Below are 20,046 nucleotides of genomic sequence, written 5' to 3'. Positions count from 1 at the left end.
CCTAAGCTTTCTTGTTTTGTAACATAAGCTACGTGTTCTGTCTCTTTCATGTTTCAGTACAATGTGTCTTACCAGGAAATATCTTGGACTGGGACTGGAGTGGCAGAGTTCGCAATTGTGCCATCGACTACATTCTACTCCCTTTCACTCTTCTGTGATTCGGGGCCTTGCTTTCCCCATCTGTCAAATGGCAATGATAAGGCATGTCCTCCCTGCCCTCTAGCATTGTTAGGATGAAAAAATGAAAAACCAATTACATAAATTCTCTACAAGTCAAAAGTAAGATGTTTATAATAACGGTGTCTCTGGTTGTGGCTCTAAGTAGTACTTTACATTATTTGGGGAGTGGAAACAACCAAAATATGGATCTCTTTTAGCTTTTAGTCTAACAGTATATTCTTTTCTGGCTTCTGCCTGTTAGAGCTTCTCCATTTTTCTAGTCTTTGGTTTCCATCTAGTATTATTTTATTCTTCCTGTATGCAGTTGTGATCTGCCTTCTCCAGAACCCAGAATCCAGTCTTGCAACATTAGTCTAGTCCTAGATTCTTCATAAGTTAACCTATGATTCCAGCCCTGAATTCATGACATCTCTATAGGAGACAGCCAGTTCGTAGCTCACATTTTCACATAACCTCTGAAAGGTAAACACAGCTTTGTTGAAAGTGGAGAAAATCCTTTCCTGCCAATTTGCTGCATGTGACAGTTGGTGGGGTTGTAAGGGGTACCAGTTTCTTCTGAATTTGCAAATAAGCCTTTCTATGTTCTGCCTTTACCCCCAGAGAACATTCACCTGCTCCCTGAGGAATGTATTTCCCACAGCAAATCTCACATGGTTTATAGAAGGAGGCTTTCCTCAAGGTAAAAAAGAAGGTAAGGAAATCAGTCAGCCGAAATGGGTTTGGCAAAAAAAGAAAGAAAACAAAGAAGAATAGAAATTACCATTGACCAAGTTGATCTTGGCATTTAAAAACAACTCTCATTCCAAAACAAACATCATCTTGCCTACCAAGTGCTATTTTCTGATACCGCATCTAGTGCCTCTAAGAGGACCGGTGTGGGTCACATTTCCCAAAATTAAAAAATAAACTTGACTTCTTCTTCTTCTTCTTCTTCTTCTTCTTCTTCTTCTTCTTCTTCTTCTTCTTTTTTTTTTTCTAAGATTTCTTAGAGAGAGTGTGCATGAGCAGGAGAAGGGCAGAGGGGAAGGAAGAGGGGAAGCAGATTCCTCGCTTGATGCCAGGACCCTGAGATCATGACCTGAGTCAAAATCAAGTGATCAGCTGAGCCACCCAGGAGCCCCACACCTGATTTCTTTAACTCGAATATAAATGCTCATGTTTTATTTAACTGTCAGTAAAAGCAGATCTCTTATAGGAGGGCAAAAAAAGTTTAATTCAACATACATTTATTAATAATTTCATTTATCAGATAACTTAGCACCACTGCTTTAAATCAATAAAGAAATACTTTCTACTTTTTCCTTTAAGGCTCTGAGTGGGGTAGGGTGTAGAAGACTAGAGGAAGTATACATAAAGGACTGGGCTTTATGACAAGGAACTCCTCTAGGAGGATTAAAAAGTCTTGGAGCTGGAACACACATAGAGGCAAGCTCAGGTGAGAACGTACAAAGCTGTACTTTTCAGAGGTAGTAAACAGGCAGAACGATCCCAGCCATTCCCTGCCTGGGACAATAGCCCTTCCCCTTTCTCTTGAGTCATTCTTTTGCTCAAAGCTCAATATCTTTTCAACAGTAACTGAGTCCCATAGCTTTTGATACATTATTACTTTTAACTGATAAAATAAAAAGTTCATGTTGATGAACGATTATATCAATCCACTTGATTCATTTTTAGACTCTTACTGGGTTTGTTACTCACTTGAAAATAATTCACCCTTAATAATGATGGATGCAATCCTGAAAATACCTCTTAAAGGTCATTAGATATATGTTCTCCTGTTAAATAAGCCCTGGCTTGATGTACTGGGTTACCCTCCCAACCATGAGGCCAGACAGTGTGGTAAAACTGCGTTTAGTTATTATTTTGGCAAGCAACAACTTCAAAACTAGCATTTAGAGCCCGTCGTGTAAAAAAGCTACGGAGAGTCCAGAAAGTTCTGGCCTACAGTGACAGATGGTTTTACATTAATTTCCTGCTGCCATGTGTGCTATTTGGAGGCTGGACTAACAGTGGCAGTTAAATAGTTTCTATTTCTAAAGGAGACTCACAAGACCCAAAATGACAGTGGTTATAAATCTATAGCTTATTTCAGGAAAAAGACACAATATAAAAACACCATTAAAGTAAGGGTACATATCACATGTCTAGATTTACAGCAAGGGGGCCAGTGAAATCAGGCATGGGGTTCTTTTTAAAGGGGAGGGGATCACCAATATGGCAGAGAATACCTCAGAAATGGGGAGCCCAAAATGGAATCTTGGCTGAGGTTGTTTTGTATTTTACTTAGACATATTCCTGCTATGTAACCAGACTCGACAGTAAAGCCTTCCCAGGTTCTGGCCCAGGTCACATGCAAATGATCAATCTCACTGTTTCCAATAAACAATGCTGGTGAGCTAGGACAGCTGGCCCCCAACCCCGGACCCATGGTCCGGGCCCCCAACCCCGGACCCATGGTCACAAATAAAGCAACACTATTAATCGATACATTTTGTGCCTTGACCATGGATCAATACCATGCAGGAGCTTGAGCAAAACAGTTTAGGTTAACAGTTTAGGCCTGCTGGAATAAGCCCTCAGTGTGCAGAAGCTGTGGTTTGACCATTTTAGACTCTTTTACTGTAAACTGGACCATCCCCAGCCATGCCTCGACATCATTTTATGGCTCATACAGAAAACTGGTGACTGATCTTGTCCCGGATCTGTCTTATAGGAATATACATTACTAATGAAGAGAGAAAAGACAAAGGTGGATTTTTGGAGCTGAAGTCTGTTTTGACAAAGGTGTATGGTAATAAACCAGCCGAATCAAACAACCTGACCATCTGGTGTATGGCTCTGTCTCCAGTCCCCGGAAATGAAGTGTGGAATATCTCATCTGAAAAGATCACTTTTTCCTTGGGTGAGTTGTCTATTTAATAAGGTCAACCAGGGGTGATCAAGACTGCCATAAACTCAGAACCCTTCTAATTAGAATAAATAGAACACTCATTATTTCCATGGTAGTTTAATCTTGGAAAACTCTTTACACAGCTCAAAATTATTAAATTTCATACTATCAAAACTTTTTTGACAAAACAATGGGACTCTGCTTAAAAGAATTTCTTCAAATAAAAAGTAGCTGATTCCTGTTCCTGAGAATTTCTGATGAATATGGCAAATTTTTTTCAACTTTCTTTAATAATAGCTTTTTGCTAACATACCATATGATGAAAATTAACACTAATATATTGATGATCAAGAGAGATTCTTAAAATCCTAAAATCCCTTCTGAGTCACTAAAAACCTTCAATTATATATATAGAACTTATAATTTTAATACTTAAGTATTAAATTATATATAGAATTTATAATTTTAATACTTAAGCCAGGTATGAGATATAAATAGCTTGAGGATAAGGACTCTATCCTCATGATTTTCATGCCCCTAGGTTGAAGCACAGAATCTGACACATTGAAGATTTTTATGACTTGAAAATTGATATGCAGGATCATTCTACTTATCACAACATTTGCTTAACCAGAATATTCGCTACTCTGTACCTCACCAGATAATGGAGATTTTTCTACTTAAAAGATGTGAACAAATGTCTCAACAAATACAGCGACAACAGATTGCCTATAAAAAAATAGAAGTTTGTAACGACAACTATCAAACATGCACAGATAACAGTAAAGTAATACTTAAGTAGATTTGTTAGCCATTATTACAACTCTGCAAGACCATTAACATCTTTTACCACCTTCCTATTTTCAGAGATACTATAGTCTGTAACATACTCGTAAAATCCAGGATAGCTTATAAGGAAAAGTTTCCCTTTGCTTCAAGGCCACTGTCTGTGTCTTGGGTCCTACCCAGCACTTTCACAAATGCAGGCAGTTGGTTCCTGGGAGCCTTGGATGGGAAGGGTACATGGCTCAATGCAAATCCACCATTGAGGAGCAGGTGCCATTCTGAATCTGGGACAGTGGCATCGTGCTTATAATACTGCACAAGCTTCTCCCTGTGAACTCTGAGTTAATCATTCAGAAGTGGTCATGGATTTACACTGGAACATCCATACTTAGTTTTGTCTAGTTCCTTCAGAGATAAATGCACGTCCTTTCTAGAAGGCTGGACACAGTTAAGGTCTACAGTCTTAGAATAGGGTAAAGGTGACTGGTTCTCATGTGGATTTGCCAGTAACTTTGACAGACTCTAAGAACATGAGCTAACACCCAAACAACCTTAAATTCCTAAATCCCATCACAGAACCATGTTTAAAATTCCAATCTTTCCCGACATTAAAACTGAGTTTTTCTTGGTTTAAAGGTTTTATTTTATTTTATTTTCTTAGAGAAGTTTTAGGTTGACAGCAAAAGAGGAAGGTGCAGAGATTTCCTATATACCCTCCCCCACATAGTACATTCTCCCTCGCTATCAGCTTGACTCAAGACAAAGGTTCATTTGTTACAACTGATGAACCTACCCTGACACATCATAATAACACAAAGTCCATAATTTACTTTGGGATTCACACTTGGTATTGTATATTCTATGGGTTTGAACAAATGTACTATGACATGTACCTGCCAGTAGTTTCAAACAGCCTTAAATTTTCTCACCCTAAAAATCCTTTTGCTCCTCCTATCCATCCTTTACCCCAACTCCAATCCCTGGCAACCACTGATTTTTTTTTTTTTTTGTAGGCTTTACAATTTTGCCTTTTCCAAATGTCATATAGTCAGAATCATACCGTATGTAGCTTTCTCAGATTGGCTTCTTTCATTTCATAATGTGTATTTAGGGTTCTTCAGTGTTGTCTTATGGCTTGGCAGCCTATTTTTTTAATAGTACTGAATACTATTCAATTTTATACATGGAGCAGTTTATATATTTGTTCACCTACTGAAAAACATTTTGGTTGCTTCCAAGTTTGGGCAGTTATGAATAAAGCTGCTGTGAAGATCCATGTGGAGGTTTTTGTGTGGGCATGAGTTTTCAGCTCCTTTGAGTGAATACAAAGGAATAAAATTGCTGGACTGCAGGTAAGAGTATGTTTAGGTTTGGGTTCACTCTCTTCCAAGGTGACAGTACTATCTTGTGTTCCTGCCAGCAGCGAATGAGAGTTCCTGTTGCTCCACATCTTCTCCAGCATTTCATACCATCAGTGTTATGGATTTGGGCCATTCTCATAGCTGTGCAATGATATCTCATTGTTGTTTGAATTTGCATTTCTCTGATGACATATTATGCGAATCATCTTTTCATATGCTTATTTGCCATCCATTTATCTTCTTTACTGAGGTGTCTATGAAAGTCTTTGGCCCATTTTAAAATCAGGTAGGTTGTTATCTTACTGTTGAGTCTCAAGAGTTCTTTGTATTTTTCAAATAATAGTCCTTTACCAGTTGAATCTTTTGCAAATATTTTCCTCCCAATCTGTGGCTTGTCTTCACATTTTCTTGAGCTAAGCTAAGTCCTAAAATCAGAAAATAATAACTAATTTTAGGATAATAAGGAAGGGCACTGATCCTGATTCCCAAAGCATACCACAATTCCAGCTTTACAGGACAGCCCTTGATCTAGTATAATTTTTGGTTCTGAGCAAATGGTTATTTTTACATTGTCAAATGAATTTTTAGCCCTTATGATCAAATATTAAAACCAATAAATCCTGAAGAGTGCAGTTTCCCAAAATTACAGCTTACATTCTAGTCACATTCTAGCATGGATCTTTGGGAATGATTTAGAAGATATAGCAGAGACTCTGTAAAGCAGTGTCATCACTGGATCACACTCCCTTACTTGTTTTAAGTTCTGAAACACTTTCTTCCAAACGTACTTTCTGCTCATGGTAGTACTGCTGGGTGCTTTATGAACACTGGGAAAACTTCTGATGCTTTGTGCAACAGTTATTGCTTTATCAAGCCATTACTGTTGATAGATATTGAGATGAAAATACAAGATAAAAATCTAAAGTGGAGAAATTCTGAGAATATTACAGAGCAAAAAGGAGATTTAGTAAGGGAAGAGAAGCTTTTGCTGCCCTTTGTTCCCAAAGAAGAGTTGGAAGCCTGCAAGCTAATAGTCCCCTGAGACGGTCCCTTCCCCACCTACCTCACAGTCTCCCCGGAAGTTCAAATGCTCAGTGATTCTTATTCTAGTAAACTTGGAAAAGGGGAGGGATCAGGGTCGGGTGATCAGTGGCTCATCAAGCAGCCATGGAGTACCAGGGCCTGCAGATTCCTGTGACTCAACAATAAATACATTTTTTTTAAAGATCCTTTCCAAAATATCCTACCCTGCTGTTACCAAACCCCAAGTTTGGCTGCCCCTTGCTCAATAGGCCAATACTCAAAAGAGAGTTTGGGGTTGGCTGGGTGGCTCAGTCCATTAAGCGGTTGCCTTTGGCTCAAGTCATAATCAATCCCAGGGTGCTCGGTGGAGTCCGGCATCAGGCTCCTTGCTTAGCAGGGAACCTGCTTCTCTCTCTGCCTTCTCTGCATGCCACTCCCCCTGCCTGTGGGCTCTAACAAATACATAAAATCTTAAAAAAAAAAAAAAAAAAAAAAAAAAAAAAGAGTTTTGCCTAGAAAGGAATATGCGCCTTATTCAAGAGACTGGCCACCTGGGGAGAAGGTGGAGTCTTGTCCAAAGGCTTTCTCCCTGGTCCGGGAGTTTTTTAAGGGGTTCAGGGCAGTTAGTTGGTAAGGGAATGTAGTGCTCTGTAACATTTCTTGATGATATGATATCTTGGTGTTACCAGCTAGAGACCTTATCTCAGTGCTGGAGGGTTGTGCAAGGGGGTCTGCTTCCTGTTTCAAGAGGTGTAGGAGTGCTCTGTTCTTTCTAGGAAAGAATGAATGCAAGATCTATAGCTATTCAAAGGAAAGTTAATCCATCACATGACCTAAGGGCATTTGATAAAGTTCAAAGACTACTAGGTTAACAGGAGGGACCAAGGTAGCTTGCTTCACTGCTACCCTGGTTTACCAGAATGTCTAAAGTTCTAGCACTGTTGGGTCAACTTTTTTGGCATATACAGAGTTGCCTTGTCTTATTTTGTTTTGTTTTGAGGTGGAGGTGAGGTTTTTTTCTTTATTTTAAAACAAAAGTTGAGTGCAAATACCCCCTGGGGTGGGTAATGTCCTCGCTGTCATCAGCTGTTATTCATCGTTAAATGGCTTTCCATTTGGGATAGACAGAGATTTAGGGGTTGATGAGTCATGTCTGTTTGAGGGTGCACGTGTATTTTGGAATATGGAGAAAGGATCAGAAAGGGATATCTCAATAGTGCGGCAAGAGAACAACTGAATATTGAGGCAGAATATGCCAAATCCTTCCTATTTCATGATTTTTCTCATACCCTGTCTGATCCTAGGGATCCTAAGAGTATCAGTTAAGGACTTTAATATATACAGAAATCACCCAAGAATCTTGTTAAAAAGAAGATTCTGATTCACTAAGTTGAGCTGGAGGGGGAGGGCCAGAGATTCTACGTTTCTAAACACGCTCCTAAAAGAAGCCATGGACTACATTTTCACAAGCAAGGATCTAGGAAGATCTGAAGTTTGGTTCATTTCTAGATGGACCAGTTAAGTGCTAATCCAAGCTCTGAGGAAGGCCTAGAACTGACCAGCTGCCCTCTGGGCCAGACAAACACCTGGCCACTATTAACCATGAAGGTGGTCCTGAGCGTCCTGCCAGGTCTGCAGAGGAGACACACTCAGGAGCAGATGAAGTTGCTTTAGGCCAGCAGCTTCATCCCTTAGAACCGGTTGCCAAATGTGATGGTCTGAAAACCGACTGATAGGCTTCTGCTAAATTCTGCTTTTGACTTTTGGGAAATAGTTTTGTTGTTTTTGTTTCGATTTCCCGTTAGGTTTTAGCCACTTCTTTCTACACCCTCTGAGTTTTGTTTTGACCAAAGCAGAGCTTCTACTTTACAGGACAATCTGAAACCAGAAGGGCTTTTTTTTTTTTTTTTTTTCTGGCTGCAGGTTTCATGTTGAAAGCCATGCATCATTTTTGTTACAGGGCAAAGAGTTCATCTTTAAATACAAATCTTGCAGTGGCAACTTCCTAATACACTGTAAGGATATGTGTGCTGAGAAGCCCTCAGATTACAAAGCCATGTGGTGTTAAACATGGCAGAATAATATCTTAAAATAGAAATAGTCAGTAAATGAAAAATAAATGTTTCCCTTTGCAGAAATCTAGGATTAAGCATAACCTATCAACATCTTCTTTTCCAGAAGTCAGCAAACATGTTCTGTTTTTATCTGCCTGATAGTAAATATTTTATGCTTTGTGGACCGTATGGTCTCTATCGCAGTTACTCAGCTCTGCCATTGTAGTACAAAAACAGCCATAAACCATTACATAAACAAATGGACATGGCTGTGTTCCCATGAAACTTTATTTACAAACGCAGGCGATGGGTGGAATTTGATTTGTGGGCCGTAGTTTGCCACCCTCTGTTCCACTCAGTCTACAGAGCAAAACACCAAGGCATTCTTTTTCCAGGCCCATGCTTACTAAGGTTACTGCTTTGGCAGATGATGCTCATTATGCACCAGCCATCAGATAGGCACTTAAAGTTGGTCTTCTCTCTTTCAATGTTTAGAATGAATCCATATGCATTCATTCATCCACTTGCATTTGCCAGGAACCAGAAATACCATGAGGAGCAACACAGTCACTTCTCTTGAGGGGTATACTGATGATGTAGAGTACTAAGGTCCCTGCTAAGGTAAACATTAGGACTCTGAGCACATCACAAAGATCCCTGGGATTCTTCAAGTTTCAGATGGTACATACCAGGCTGTTTGCAATGGGAAAGTATAAGGAAACAGCATGCACACAAAGCAAGAATCCACAGAGATCAGGTTGAAATATCACCCCTTGGATTGAGTGGATGATTTGAGTTGTAAAAGATGATAGGCAGCATCGGGAAATGAAGTGGGGAATGGAACAGGGGGAGGAAAATAATGATCAGATTTGAATGTCATGCTGAAGTGTTCAAATATGTTTCAGGTGGGATGGGTGGAAGAAAATGGTCATTCCACTAGCCTATTTGTATGCTCTCAGGTAACTTTCTACCCATCCCACACCTACTTCCTCAGAGCTTAATAGCAAGGGATCATTTATATGATAACAAGTCAGAGCCAGCTGTAAACATCACCTACAGCCAACAGCAACAACACTACCAACACTGAAAATAAAACACAGATACATCTTGATTACAAAACACAGATCCCTTCCAATGTGCTATGTGCTATCAGGTGACACAATTTATAGAATATATTCTTTTCTCTTAAAGTAAATTATAGAACAGAACCAATAGTATAATTTATAATTAAATGTCCAAGTAATTGACACAGCTCATCAGATGTGTGACACTCTACCCAATGTCATTATATCTAGAAAGTTGCAAAATTCCCTCGCCTCAAAATCATTTAACCATATTTAACCCTGACCTTCCTAAAGTCAGTAGATCCTTCTGGCATTTGTAGATTGTTTTATACTGTTAGTAGGACTATTTTACAGTTGAATAGTGGGAGCTTTAAGGAACCGATATAAATGTATTATATGATAAAACAATATATTCTAGTCTCTCTTTCATCCCTACCTGCTCCCCACACACACAGAGAGAAAAGTTATAACCAGATGAAAATTTTCTGACAAAAACAGGCATTTTAAAAATGGGAGTAATAATACCATTAATCTTAGGCTCATTGATGTTACTTCCGGTTGGATAGTTACATCATTGTAACTATTGGCAAGAGTTTCTACTCTTGCCAATATAATTTTACAGGCTTACAGATTTGTAGATTGTATGATTACTTTGCAAATACTTTGAAATATTAGCTGCTATAGTTGTTTTACCAGTGCTTGGTTAAATGTTATTTTAACACCAGGAAGCTTCTCCTGACTTCCCAATATCAGCCGGTGCCCTTTCTTTGCAACCCCGTGGTGCCCTACACTCAACACAGTGCCTGGCTCCCTGCCTGTTACCTAGGGTCTGGTCCGTAAAGGCAGCCTGATGTCCTCCACCACAATGTCCCACAGCCTTAATGTAACAGACCTTCAATAACGATTTCTGAGATAATGGATAAAGTTGTGGGGAAAATTAGGTCAGCACATCATCTTTCTATTACAATATTTTGTTCATCATCATTATCCATTTCATCCTTTCAGGCTCAGTGAACCCTTCCATAGGTCCTCTGCATGATGTTGTCACATCAACCGTTGGCACCCAACCTTCTCCAGTCAACAGCAGGTCTCCTACAAGTAAGAATGTTTTCAGTCTTACTTTCTTTTTTTTTTTTTAATTCTTTTTTTTTTTTATTTGAGTGTAGTTGACACACAATGTTATATTAGTTTCAGGTGTACAATATAGTGATTCAGCTCCTGTTATGATGTGCTCAGCACAATGGTAGCCACTTGTCTGTCACCATACAACACTGTTAAAATACAACACTGACTATATTCCCTATGCTGTGCCCTTCATCCCATGACCTACTTCTTCTATAATTAGAACCCTGTATCTCCTCTCGTCTTCACCAGTTCTGCCCATTCCCACCCCCTTCACCTTTGGCAACCATAAGTTTGTTCTCTGAATTTATAGGTCTGATTTGTCCTGGTTGTTTATTTATTTGTGTTTATTTTTAGAGTCCACATATAAGTGAAATCATATGGTATTTATCTTTCCCTGTCTGACTCATTTCATGTAGCGTAATAGCCCCAAGCTCTATCCATGTGGCCGCAAATAGCACAAACTCATCCTTTTTTAAGGATGCATAATAGTCCATCTTCCTTATCCACTCCTCTATTGAGTAGAACCTTGGGTGGCTTCCATATCTTGGCTACTGTAAATAATGTTGTAATAAACATATGCGTGCCTATCGTATATTTTTTAAATTCATGTTTTCATTTTCTTTGGGTAAATACACAGTGGTGAAGTTATTGGATTATATGGTACTTCACTTTTTATTTATTTTTTCATACTATTTTTCCATAGTAGCTGTATTCTCACAAAGGTTCTTTTTTCTCCATATCTTCTCTGGCATTTGTTATTTCTTGTCTTTTTGATTTTGCCATTCTGACAGGGATAAGGTGATATCTCAGTGTGTTGTTTTTTTTTTTTAAGATTTAATTTATTTATTTGACAGAGAGAGATCACAAGGAGGCAGAGAGGCAGGAAGAGAAAAAGAGGGAAGCAGGATCCCTGCTGAGCAGAGAGCCCAATGTGGGGCTCGATCCCAGGACCCTGAGATCATGACAAAGGCAGAGGCTTAACCCACTGAGCCATCGAGGCACCCCTCAGTGTGGTTTTGATTTGCATTTTCCTGTATGTCTCCTGTAGAAAAAAAATATGAAATTTTCATATTTGCAGCTTCTCTGCCCATTTTTTTAAATTGGATTGTTTGGTTTTTTGGTATTGAATTGTATAAGTTCTTTATTTTATTATTTATGTTTTATTTTAGTTCCAGTTAGTTAACATATAGTGTTATATTAATTATAGGTGTACAATACAGTCATTCAACAATTCCATACATTATCTGGTGCTCATCATCTCATCATGACAAGTGCACTCCTTAACCCTCATCACCTATTTCACCCATACCCCCACCCCCGCCCCTCTGGTAACTAACATCAGTTTTTCTCTATAATTAAGAGTCTGTTTCTTAATTTCTCTCTCTCTCTTTCTTTTTCTCTCTGCTCATTTGTTTTGTCTCTTAAATTCCACATGAGTGAGATCATATAGTATTTGTCCTTCTCTGACTTATTTTGCTCAGCATTGTACTCTTTAGCTGTGTCCATGTTGTTGCAAATGGCAAGATTTCATTCTTTGTTATGACTGAATAACATTCCATTGTATAGATATAAATATAGTTATAGATAGAATAATAGACATCACATCTTCTTTATCCATTCATCTGGATAAATGAAAATTTGGCTGCTTCCATAGTTTGACTATTATAAATAACACTACCAACATGTATCCCTTTGAATTTGTGTTTTTTGTGGAGTTTTTTGGTAAATACCCAGTAGCACAATTATTGGATCATAGGGTGGTTCTCTTTTTAAATTTTTGAGGAACCTCCATACTGTTTTCCAGAGCAGCTGCACCAGTTGCAACAGTACATGAGGGCTCCTTTTTCTCCACATCCTTGCCAACATTTACTGCTTCTTGTGTTTTTGATTTTAGCCATTCCGTTGAGTGTAACGTGTTGAGCATCTTTCCATATATCTCTTAGCCACCTGGATGTCTTCTTTGGAGAAATGTCTGTTCATGTCTTCTGCTGATTTTTTTATTGGATTTTTATTTTGGGGGTATTGAGTTTTATAAGTTCTTTAAATATTTTGGCTATTAGCCTCTTATTGGATATATAGTTTGCATATATATCTTCTGCAGATATCTTCTCCCATTTGGTAGGTTGACTTTTTGTTTTATTGATAGTTTCCTTTGTTGTGCAAAAGGTTTTTATTTTCATGTAGTCTTCTAGGATTTTTATGGTTTTAGGTCTCACATTTAGGTCTTCAATTCATTTTGAGTTTATTTTTGTGTATGGTGTTTGAAAATAGCTCAGTTTCACTCTTTCACATGTAGCTCTCCAGTTTTCCCAGCACTATTTGTTGAAGAGATTTTTTTCCCATTGTATATTCTTGCCTTCTTTGTCATAGATTAATTGACCATGTAAGCATGGATTTATTTCTGAGCTTTCTATTTTGTTCCACAATCTGTGTGTCTGTTTTTTGTTTTTTTTTTTAAGATTTTATTTATTTGTTTGACAGAGAGAGATCACAAGTAGGCAGAGAATCAGGCAGAAAGAGAGGGGGAAGAAGGCTTCCTGCTGAGCAGAGAGCCCAATGTGGGGCTAGATCCCAGGACCCTGGGATCAGGACCTGAGCTGAAGGCAGAGGCTTAACACACTGAGCCACCCAGGCACCCCTATGTGTCTGTTTTTGTGTCAGTATCATACTGTTTTGATTATTATAGCTTTGTAGTATATCTTAAAATCTGGAATTGTGATACTTCCAGCTTTGTTCTTAAGATTGTTTTTGGCTGTTTTGGGGTCTTTTGTGGTTGCATGAAAATTTTAGTATTATTTCTTTTAGTTCTGTAAAAATGATGTTGGTATTTTGTTAGGTATTGTACTGAATCTGTAAACTGAATTGAGTAGTATGGATATTTTAACAATATTAATTCTTCTGATCAATGAGCATAGGATGCTTTCCATTTATTTGTGTCATCTTTAGTTTGTTTCATCAGTATTTTATGGTTTTCAGAATACAGGTCTTTCACCTCTTAGGTTAAGCTTATTCTTAAGGTTTTTCTGGTTTTGTTTTTTATTTATGTGCAATTATAAACAGAATTGTTTCTTAATTCTTCTTTTTGAGACTTCCTTATTAGTATATAGAAAAGCTACGGATTTCTGGGTATTAATTCAGTATCCTACAACTTTATTGAATTCATTTATTACTTCTAGTGATTTTTTGGTGGTATCTTTAGGATTTTTTATATATTGTAGCATGTCATCTTCAATTAGTGACTACACTGTTTTATTTTCCATGAGCTATCAGTCTTTTAACTAAGCAGATTGATAAAACATTTTCAGAAAATCTGTATGGTTCACATTCTTTTATTACCTATAACATTTTAGGCAAATATATTAAGTACTATTCTTACAGCTTTAAAGAGTTAACATAGCTTCCAAAGCCCTTCACTTGAAACCCTGGCAAAATTAGGGTCAATAAATATTCAGTGAGAAATTTAAATTCTGTATTTATTATTAAATAGGTTAATAAATTGACAGTCTCCTCCACAACTGTGTTCTCAGTGGGGTGTTTAAGAAATTGGTTATAAATGGGCATCCTGTGGACCAGATGTAGTTAGATAGTTTTAAATTTAAATTTGTTCTAGTTCTTATTAATTTTGACAAAGTTGACTGGTGAGGACTGTGAATTCAGCCTCCCAGTGGCATTATTAATAATGAAGGCCAGGCTGGGTCAGTGTTACTCTGGCAAAGGGAGAGCAGTGACTTTCAGAAGGTCGCACTGATGCAAACAAATCATAAATTCCCATGCCTATAGCCTTTATGTTTAACAAAGAACCATGGTTACCTTCTTTAGTGTATATATGTATATATCCTGTGCAAAGGAGAAGTACAGTTCTCATTTCTTATTTAATTAAAACTATCAATTTTAGCTCAAAATGAGAATGGAAAATGAAATAAACCAAAAGCAGTTAGGAGAAATGAACAATTCTTTCAGCCTGTACCCTTTGGCTCATAGCCTGCAGTCACTGTCACAGGTTGATACCTCTCAGAAAATGAAGTATGTGGCAGGGTGGGAAATGTCTGCCGATCACCCAGCAGAAATTTTACATTCATCTGATTTCTCCTAGTTCTTAATGTTTTGCAATTTTTATTGGAAGCTGCTTTTTCTTCCACTCCTAACTCATCATTCAGCTATAAACCTCAGTAGATTATGTTATCCTTCATTCAACAAATATTTGCACAGTCAAAAACAATACCTTAAATTTCTTTAGTACTGTACATATTATCCAGTTACCCAGCTCTCCCTAATCAATTATCCCCGACATTAGCAACTTTTAAAACATAAATTGTCTTACATGATTTTGGGGTCAGAAAGCCAGGAGCAGCTAAGCTGGATGGTATGTATCAGGTCTTTTCATGAGGTTAGAGTCAAATGGGGCTGGTTGTGGCTTCAGTTATCTGAAGGCTTGACTGGGGCTGAGGGTTCTGCTTCCAAGTCTGAGCATGTTGTCAAGAGGCCCTTGTCCCTCACCATATGGGCCTCTCCAGAAAGCTTCTCACATCGGAACAGCTGCCCTTGCTCAGACCAAGGAATTCAAGAAACAGAGTAACCGGGGCGCCTGGGTGGCTCAGTGGGTTAAGCCGCTGCCTTTGGCTCAGGTCATGATCTCAGGATCCTGGGATCGAGTCTGGCGTCGGGCTCTCTGCTCAGCAGGGAGCCTGCTTCCCTCTCTCTCTCTCTCTGCCTGCCTTTCCATCTACTTGTGATTTCTCTCTGTCAAATAAATAAATAAAATCTTAAAAAAAAAAAAAAAAAAAAGAAACAGAGTAACCAAGACAGAAGTTGCACTGCTGTTTTATTGCACGCATCACTTTGCTTTATTAGAAGCGAGTCACTAAGTCCAGCTCAGACTCAAGAGGAGAATAAGGCTCCACTTCTTGAAGGGAAGAGTATTAAAGAACCTGTGGACAAATTAAAACTACCATATCCTGTCATTTAGAAAATATTTGCACATAAAATGCAATACAGCTTGATCTTTATTATGGGAGGTAGACAGAGCAAGCATTATCATCCCCATTTTCCAGATGAAGTCATTGGGATGAAGTCACTGAGATGACCACACAACTAGTAAGTGGCAAAGTTAGTATTCACACCAAAGTTTTTGGACTCAAATCTAGTTCTTGCCACATTTGATACCAGGGTTTCTCCAATTGGCCTAAACACTTTGTGAGGACAGGGGACGTATACCCAGCATGGAGTAGATGCACAAAAGTACTACTTGAATGGAGCACTGGGTCTGGTGCATAAACAATGAATTCTGTTACACTGAAAAGAAATTAAATTTTAAAAATGAGGGGGAAAAAAGTACTAGTTGAATAAAAGAATTAAGGAGAATACTGCTCCTTCACTATATAAGTGTCATTTAATATACTCCATGATGTCTTTAACAAGAGATGATAATTTATTTCTGCCTTCAAAATGGTTGTGGTGTACTTGGAAAGAGATTATATCTGCCCACAAAAATGATAATTCAAAAATAGTATAGTGAAAGGTGCTGCATCTTTTAGAATTAAAATACTCAGGGAGAGGTACAGACCAGCAAATTTTTGACTTTGAGTAAGAAGATGTCCCTGTGGGTTCTTGGAGCCAGGAAATGTAACCAAAGAGAGGAAATAAGATGACTGACCTTTTAAGTATGTGTTGCATTTATTTGACTCAGTTGAGAGCTTGAAAAAAATTCTAAGCAAAGAGAGCAAAGTGAGTAATTTGTGCATTGGCAAGAATGTTTGTGGGAATTTGAGAAAATATTAGGAGATAAGTTTGGGTCAGGGGATGGGATTATGTAGCATAGAAGCAGGGAAGAAAATTAGAAAATGCAGAATAAAGAAAGTGTTAAGTTCCAGCCTAAGAATTCTCAGTGTTATCCCTTAGGAAATGGGATTGGGAGCCCAGTAAATATTTTTTAGAAAAGAAGTGACATAATTAATTTACCAAATATTTATTAAGCCATGACTACATACCAGGTGTTCTTCCAGGTACTGAGAATCCGACAAGGACCAAAAAAGAAAACAATTATGCCCTTATGATACTAACCTTCTACCAGCTGAAAGCAGAAATGAGTTTCTCATACCGAGTTTTTCACAGGGTTAGTTGATATACATTAAATGCATCCATCAGACCAAATACCATTCTTATTTCTGTGAAGAAATTCAAGAAAAGAAAAAGAACATTTGTTACCTTAAGGAGGCTGCAATATAAAATACCTCTAGTATTAGACAGGAAAAGAGAATATAATCAAATGAACATACTTGTTAAAAAGCAAGAAGAAAATCTGATCTACTCTCATGCTAAAGTGATATGGTTGGGAAATTTCTGGAGAGTCACAAGAGCTCCTTAAAATAAGATCCTACCACACTGAACCACAGGACTGTTGTAGATCAGTGGTTCTCAGCAGGGAAACTTGGCCGCCCCCCTCCCAGGGACATTTGGCAGTGTCTGGGGACATTTTTGTTTGCCACAATTGGCGGGGAGGGTGCCACCTGCCAAAGCCAAGGATGCCACATGTTATACAGCACAGGACAGGATGGCCTCCACAACAAAAAATTACCTGGTCGAAAATGTCAGTGGTGCTGAGATTGAGAAACCATTTTAGATCAAGGCTCAGGTATGAGAATAGCTGTTTCTCACTTTACAAAATCTGGACCTCTGTCAAAAGAGTAACAAATTATGTTTGGAACAATTTTCAGTCTAAGATGTCAAAAAATGTTAAATCTGAGGCTCTTTTAGGCTAAACAAAACTTATTTTCTTAGAAGAAACACTGAATTACAGCTGAAAAATCCAAATTTTGTCTTGGTAATCTGGAGGGTCATTGTGAAATCACATGATGACTGGCTGCCTTATGTCTCAGAAGCTAAAAGGATTCACCTTTTGTGTTCTTTTAAGAAAAGAAACAAGATGGAACATGTCATGGAGACCAGCTTCAAAAGGCTGTGGTTTCATTCCAAATTCTACTATGGAATGCACTGTATAATTCAGTCCTAATTATTAAGCTACATGTCTTGCTGCAAACATCCAGTTTGTATTTTTTTTCTTCCTCAGCTTAAGGATTTTTTTTTTTTTTTTTTTTTGATGAATGTAAGATAATGCAAACAATGTTCTTTGATTAGAGAAGGAGAGCCTGGTAACAAACTGCAGGAGTTACCCAGGGAGCCCGGCACAATTCAGCCTGAACTGATGGGTGTTTTCTGAGTCCCTGCTGCATGTGCAGCACTGTCCTAGGAAAAGACATGAGGCTGACAAGCTAAATAGGGAGACAAGGCAACCTGATGGGGTGGAACAATCAGACACCTGACCAGTCTCAGTCTCACGTTGCCTTAAGGCAGTACTTAACTCAGGTGCTCCCGGTGCTCTGAGTAGGGCCCTATGCCTTCGAACTCTGGCTTTGAACTGGCTTCAGGGTGTGTGACTAAAAGAACAGGCCTCAAAAATGCCAGCCCCAATGGTGGCAATCATCCAAGACATTTATTCATTCAGCAAATACACATTGAGTGCCTAAAAGGTGCCAGGAACTTAAGAGGTGTTGGGATACAACAACGAACAAGACAAGCAGGACCCCAGTTACACAGAGCTCGCATTTCTAGCACAACCAACTTGCCTTCTTTCCCATTTCACTGTCTACCAGCCCACAGGCCTTTGGGCTCTGCCTCAGATTTTTGTCTGCATATGAACCCTTGGACTTGATGGTGATGGTTTTGATATTTAGCTAATATCAAAAGCTTTAGCTTCTCTGAAGTTTCAGCCAATCTCCACAGTCTAGATTCTTTCTACTCCTGAACACTTCAGATAAAATATCAGGTCCAGTCTGACCCTAACCATTGGCTAGCTCTACAAGTAAGGACGCTTAGTGCTCAGTAGGTGGGGATCAGAGACTGAGGGGTACAGACCAAAGGAAGCAGCTGCCTACGGGAAGCAACAAAAGTGATTTATGAGAAAGCATGTCAGAATGGAAGATATCCCATTGGACAAGATTGTCAAATGGAAATAACAGTGGGGAGCAGAAGTATCGAGTATTGCTTATCTAGTCTTCCCTCTTCGGAACAAGGTAGCTGTGGAAAAAAAGCTATTGGCTGGCCTATTCTTGCATTCATTTCATAAATTACTAAGTATCTGTAATCACACCACACAACATGTAATGAGCTCTGTCCTTCTTACTGTCCTTTCCCCCCGGGGGTGTGGGGGTGGTCCTGAAAATCCTTTCCAGACCAGTAATCCGGCAATACACATTGCCGTAGCCATTCAGTGAGCACATGTTCCTCAAATAATCTGCCTCCCATGGGCAGACAGTCTTGGGCAGAGATCAAGATTTCACACCATATATTTCCTTTATGCTGGTCTGAAGGTCAATATCCCTCTAATCCTGACATCAGGGATTGGCGAACCGGCGCAGATGTGTTTAGATGTAGTTGACGGCCTATATTCTTTTAAGTGCGGCAGCTAATGTCATTATGGGTTTAGAGGTTCTTTGAGCTGCAGGTGAATCGATGGAATACAGTTTACACATTTGCCAAGGAAGCTGGGTGGCTATGTGGGTAGACAGTATGTCAATAGGTGGAAGGTCAAGTAAAAATATTACTATTTGAAGAAATAAATTAAATTCCAGGTTCAGTTTTACATGGAAATAAGGCAAAGTCTTGAACAATTGAGCTTGACAAACCAGATCACTCTGACAGCAGCAACCTGAACGTACAAATAACTTTTACCTTTATGTTTAGTTGAATAATTGAGCTGAACTGAGTACATTAGCAAAACAAAAAAAAAAAAAAAGGAATTTTCTTTTCCCCATGATTAACTCCAGATGAGCTCTCTTGAATAATTTCTCCTTAGCCTCTATAGGCTTTTTCTCGTGATTTTCATATAATAAATGTTGTCTGGTCCCTTTCAGATTCAAGAATGGACTTGTGTCAATAATTAAAAAGGCTTGTCCAATGTAATGTCAAAACTTGGAAAAAATTAATTTGATCCAGAACTTTCCCCCCCTCTCCTACCAACCACATGTGGGTGTACCTCAGCTGAAGCAGCTGGGGATGGAAGGTTGTGTGCTTCATGTCTGTGGGGGTTGGGGTGGAAGAAATGTCTGTGATTTCCTGGCTCAATCCTCTCCTGCACTCCTGCTTATTGGTTTGGACCTCTCTTTTGGGGTCATATCATGTGGAAGAGAGGAGAGAGGTAGGTAAGAAAAGACCTTCCTTATCAGGCTGACTGTAATCTGACCTAAGTGCCCTCTAGATGGGGTGAATAAAAAATGTGCCATCTTGACCTCATGGGGCACTCTGGCAGATTTCTCAGAAGTCTGCGACTGGCCTGTAGCTATTGTCCCCTTGATTCAGGCCATGTTTCTCCTCCAGTCTTCTGTTTATTATCCCCCTACAGCTTATAAGCTTCCGGAGTTCTGTCCTCTTAGGAGCTTTTTCTTCCGTAGATATTCTTCCTGGGTGAGATGTCTTTTCATGGCACCCTGTTTTGCATGGGAAAACATGCACTTTGGCCTCCTATTTGGGGGGAAGTGCTTTTCTTCTCCAATATGGCCATTCAACTC

At 38.8% G+C, this 20,046-nt stretch overlaps 1 protein-coding gene across 6 annotated transcripts in view; it reads left to right on the top strand.

Annotated features, from left to right (window-relative positions):
- CD96 (CD96 molecule) overlaps window positions 1-20,046 on the top strand; it is an 89,981-nt gene that overhangs the window by 40,843 nt on the left and 29,092 nt on the right. For all 6 annotated transcript variants that reach the window (XM_059164193.1, XM_059164189.1, XM_059164190.1 and 3 more), the window contains exons 6-8: window positions 781-871; window positions 2,894-3,082; window positions 10,364-10,456. In XM_059164193.1, the coding sequence (XP_059020176.1) occupies window positions 781-871; window positions 2,894-3,082; window positions 10,364-10,456 (373 nt within the window). The remainder of the gene's footprint in view (window positions 1-780; window positions 872-2,893; window positions 3,083-10,363; window positions 10,457-20,046) is intronic.

This window comes from Mustela lutreola, chromosome 2 (genome assembly GCF_030435805.1).
Source record: "Mustela lutreola isolate mMusLut2 chromosome 2, mMusLut2.pri, whole genome shotgun sequence".
In the NCBI taxonomy this organism is placed as follows: domain Eukaryota; kingdom Metazoa; phylum Chordata; class Mammalia; order Carnivora; family Mustelidae; genus Mustela; species Mustela lutreola.
This window is presented reverse-complemented; position numbering and strand designations above follow the sequence as displayed.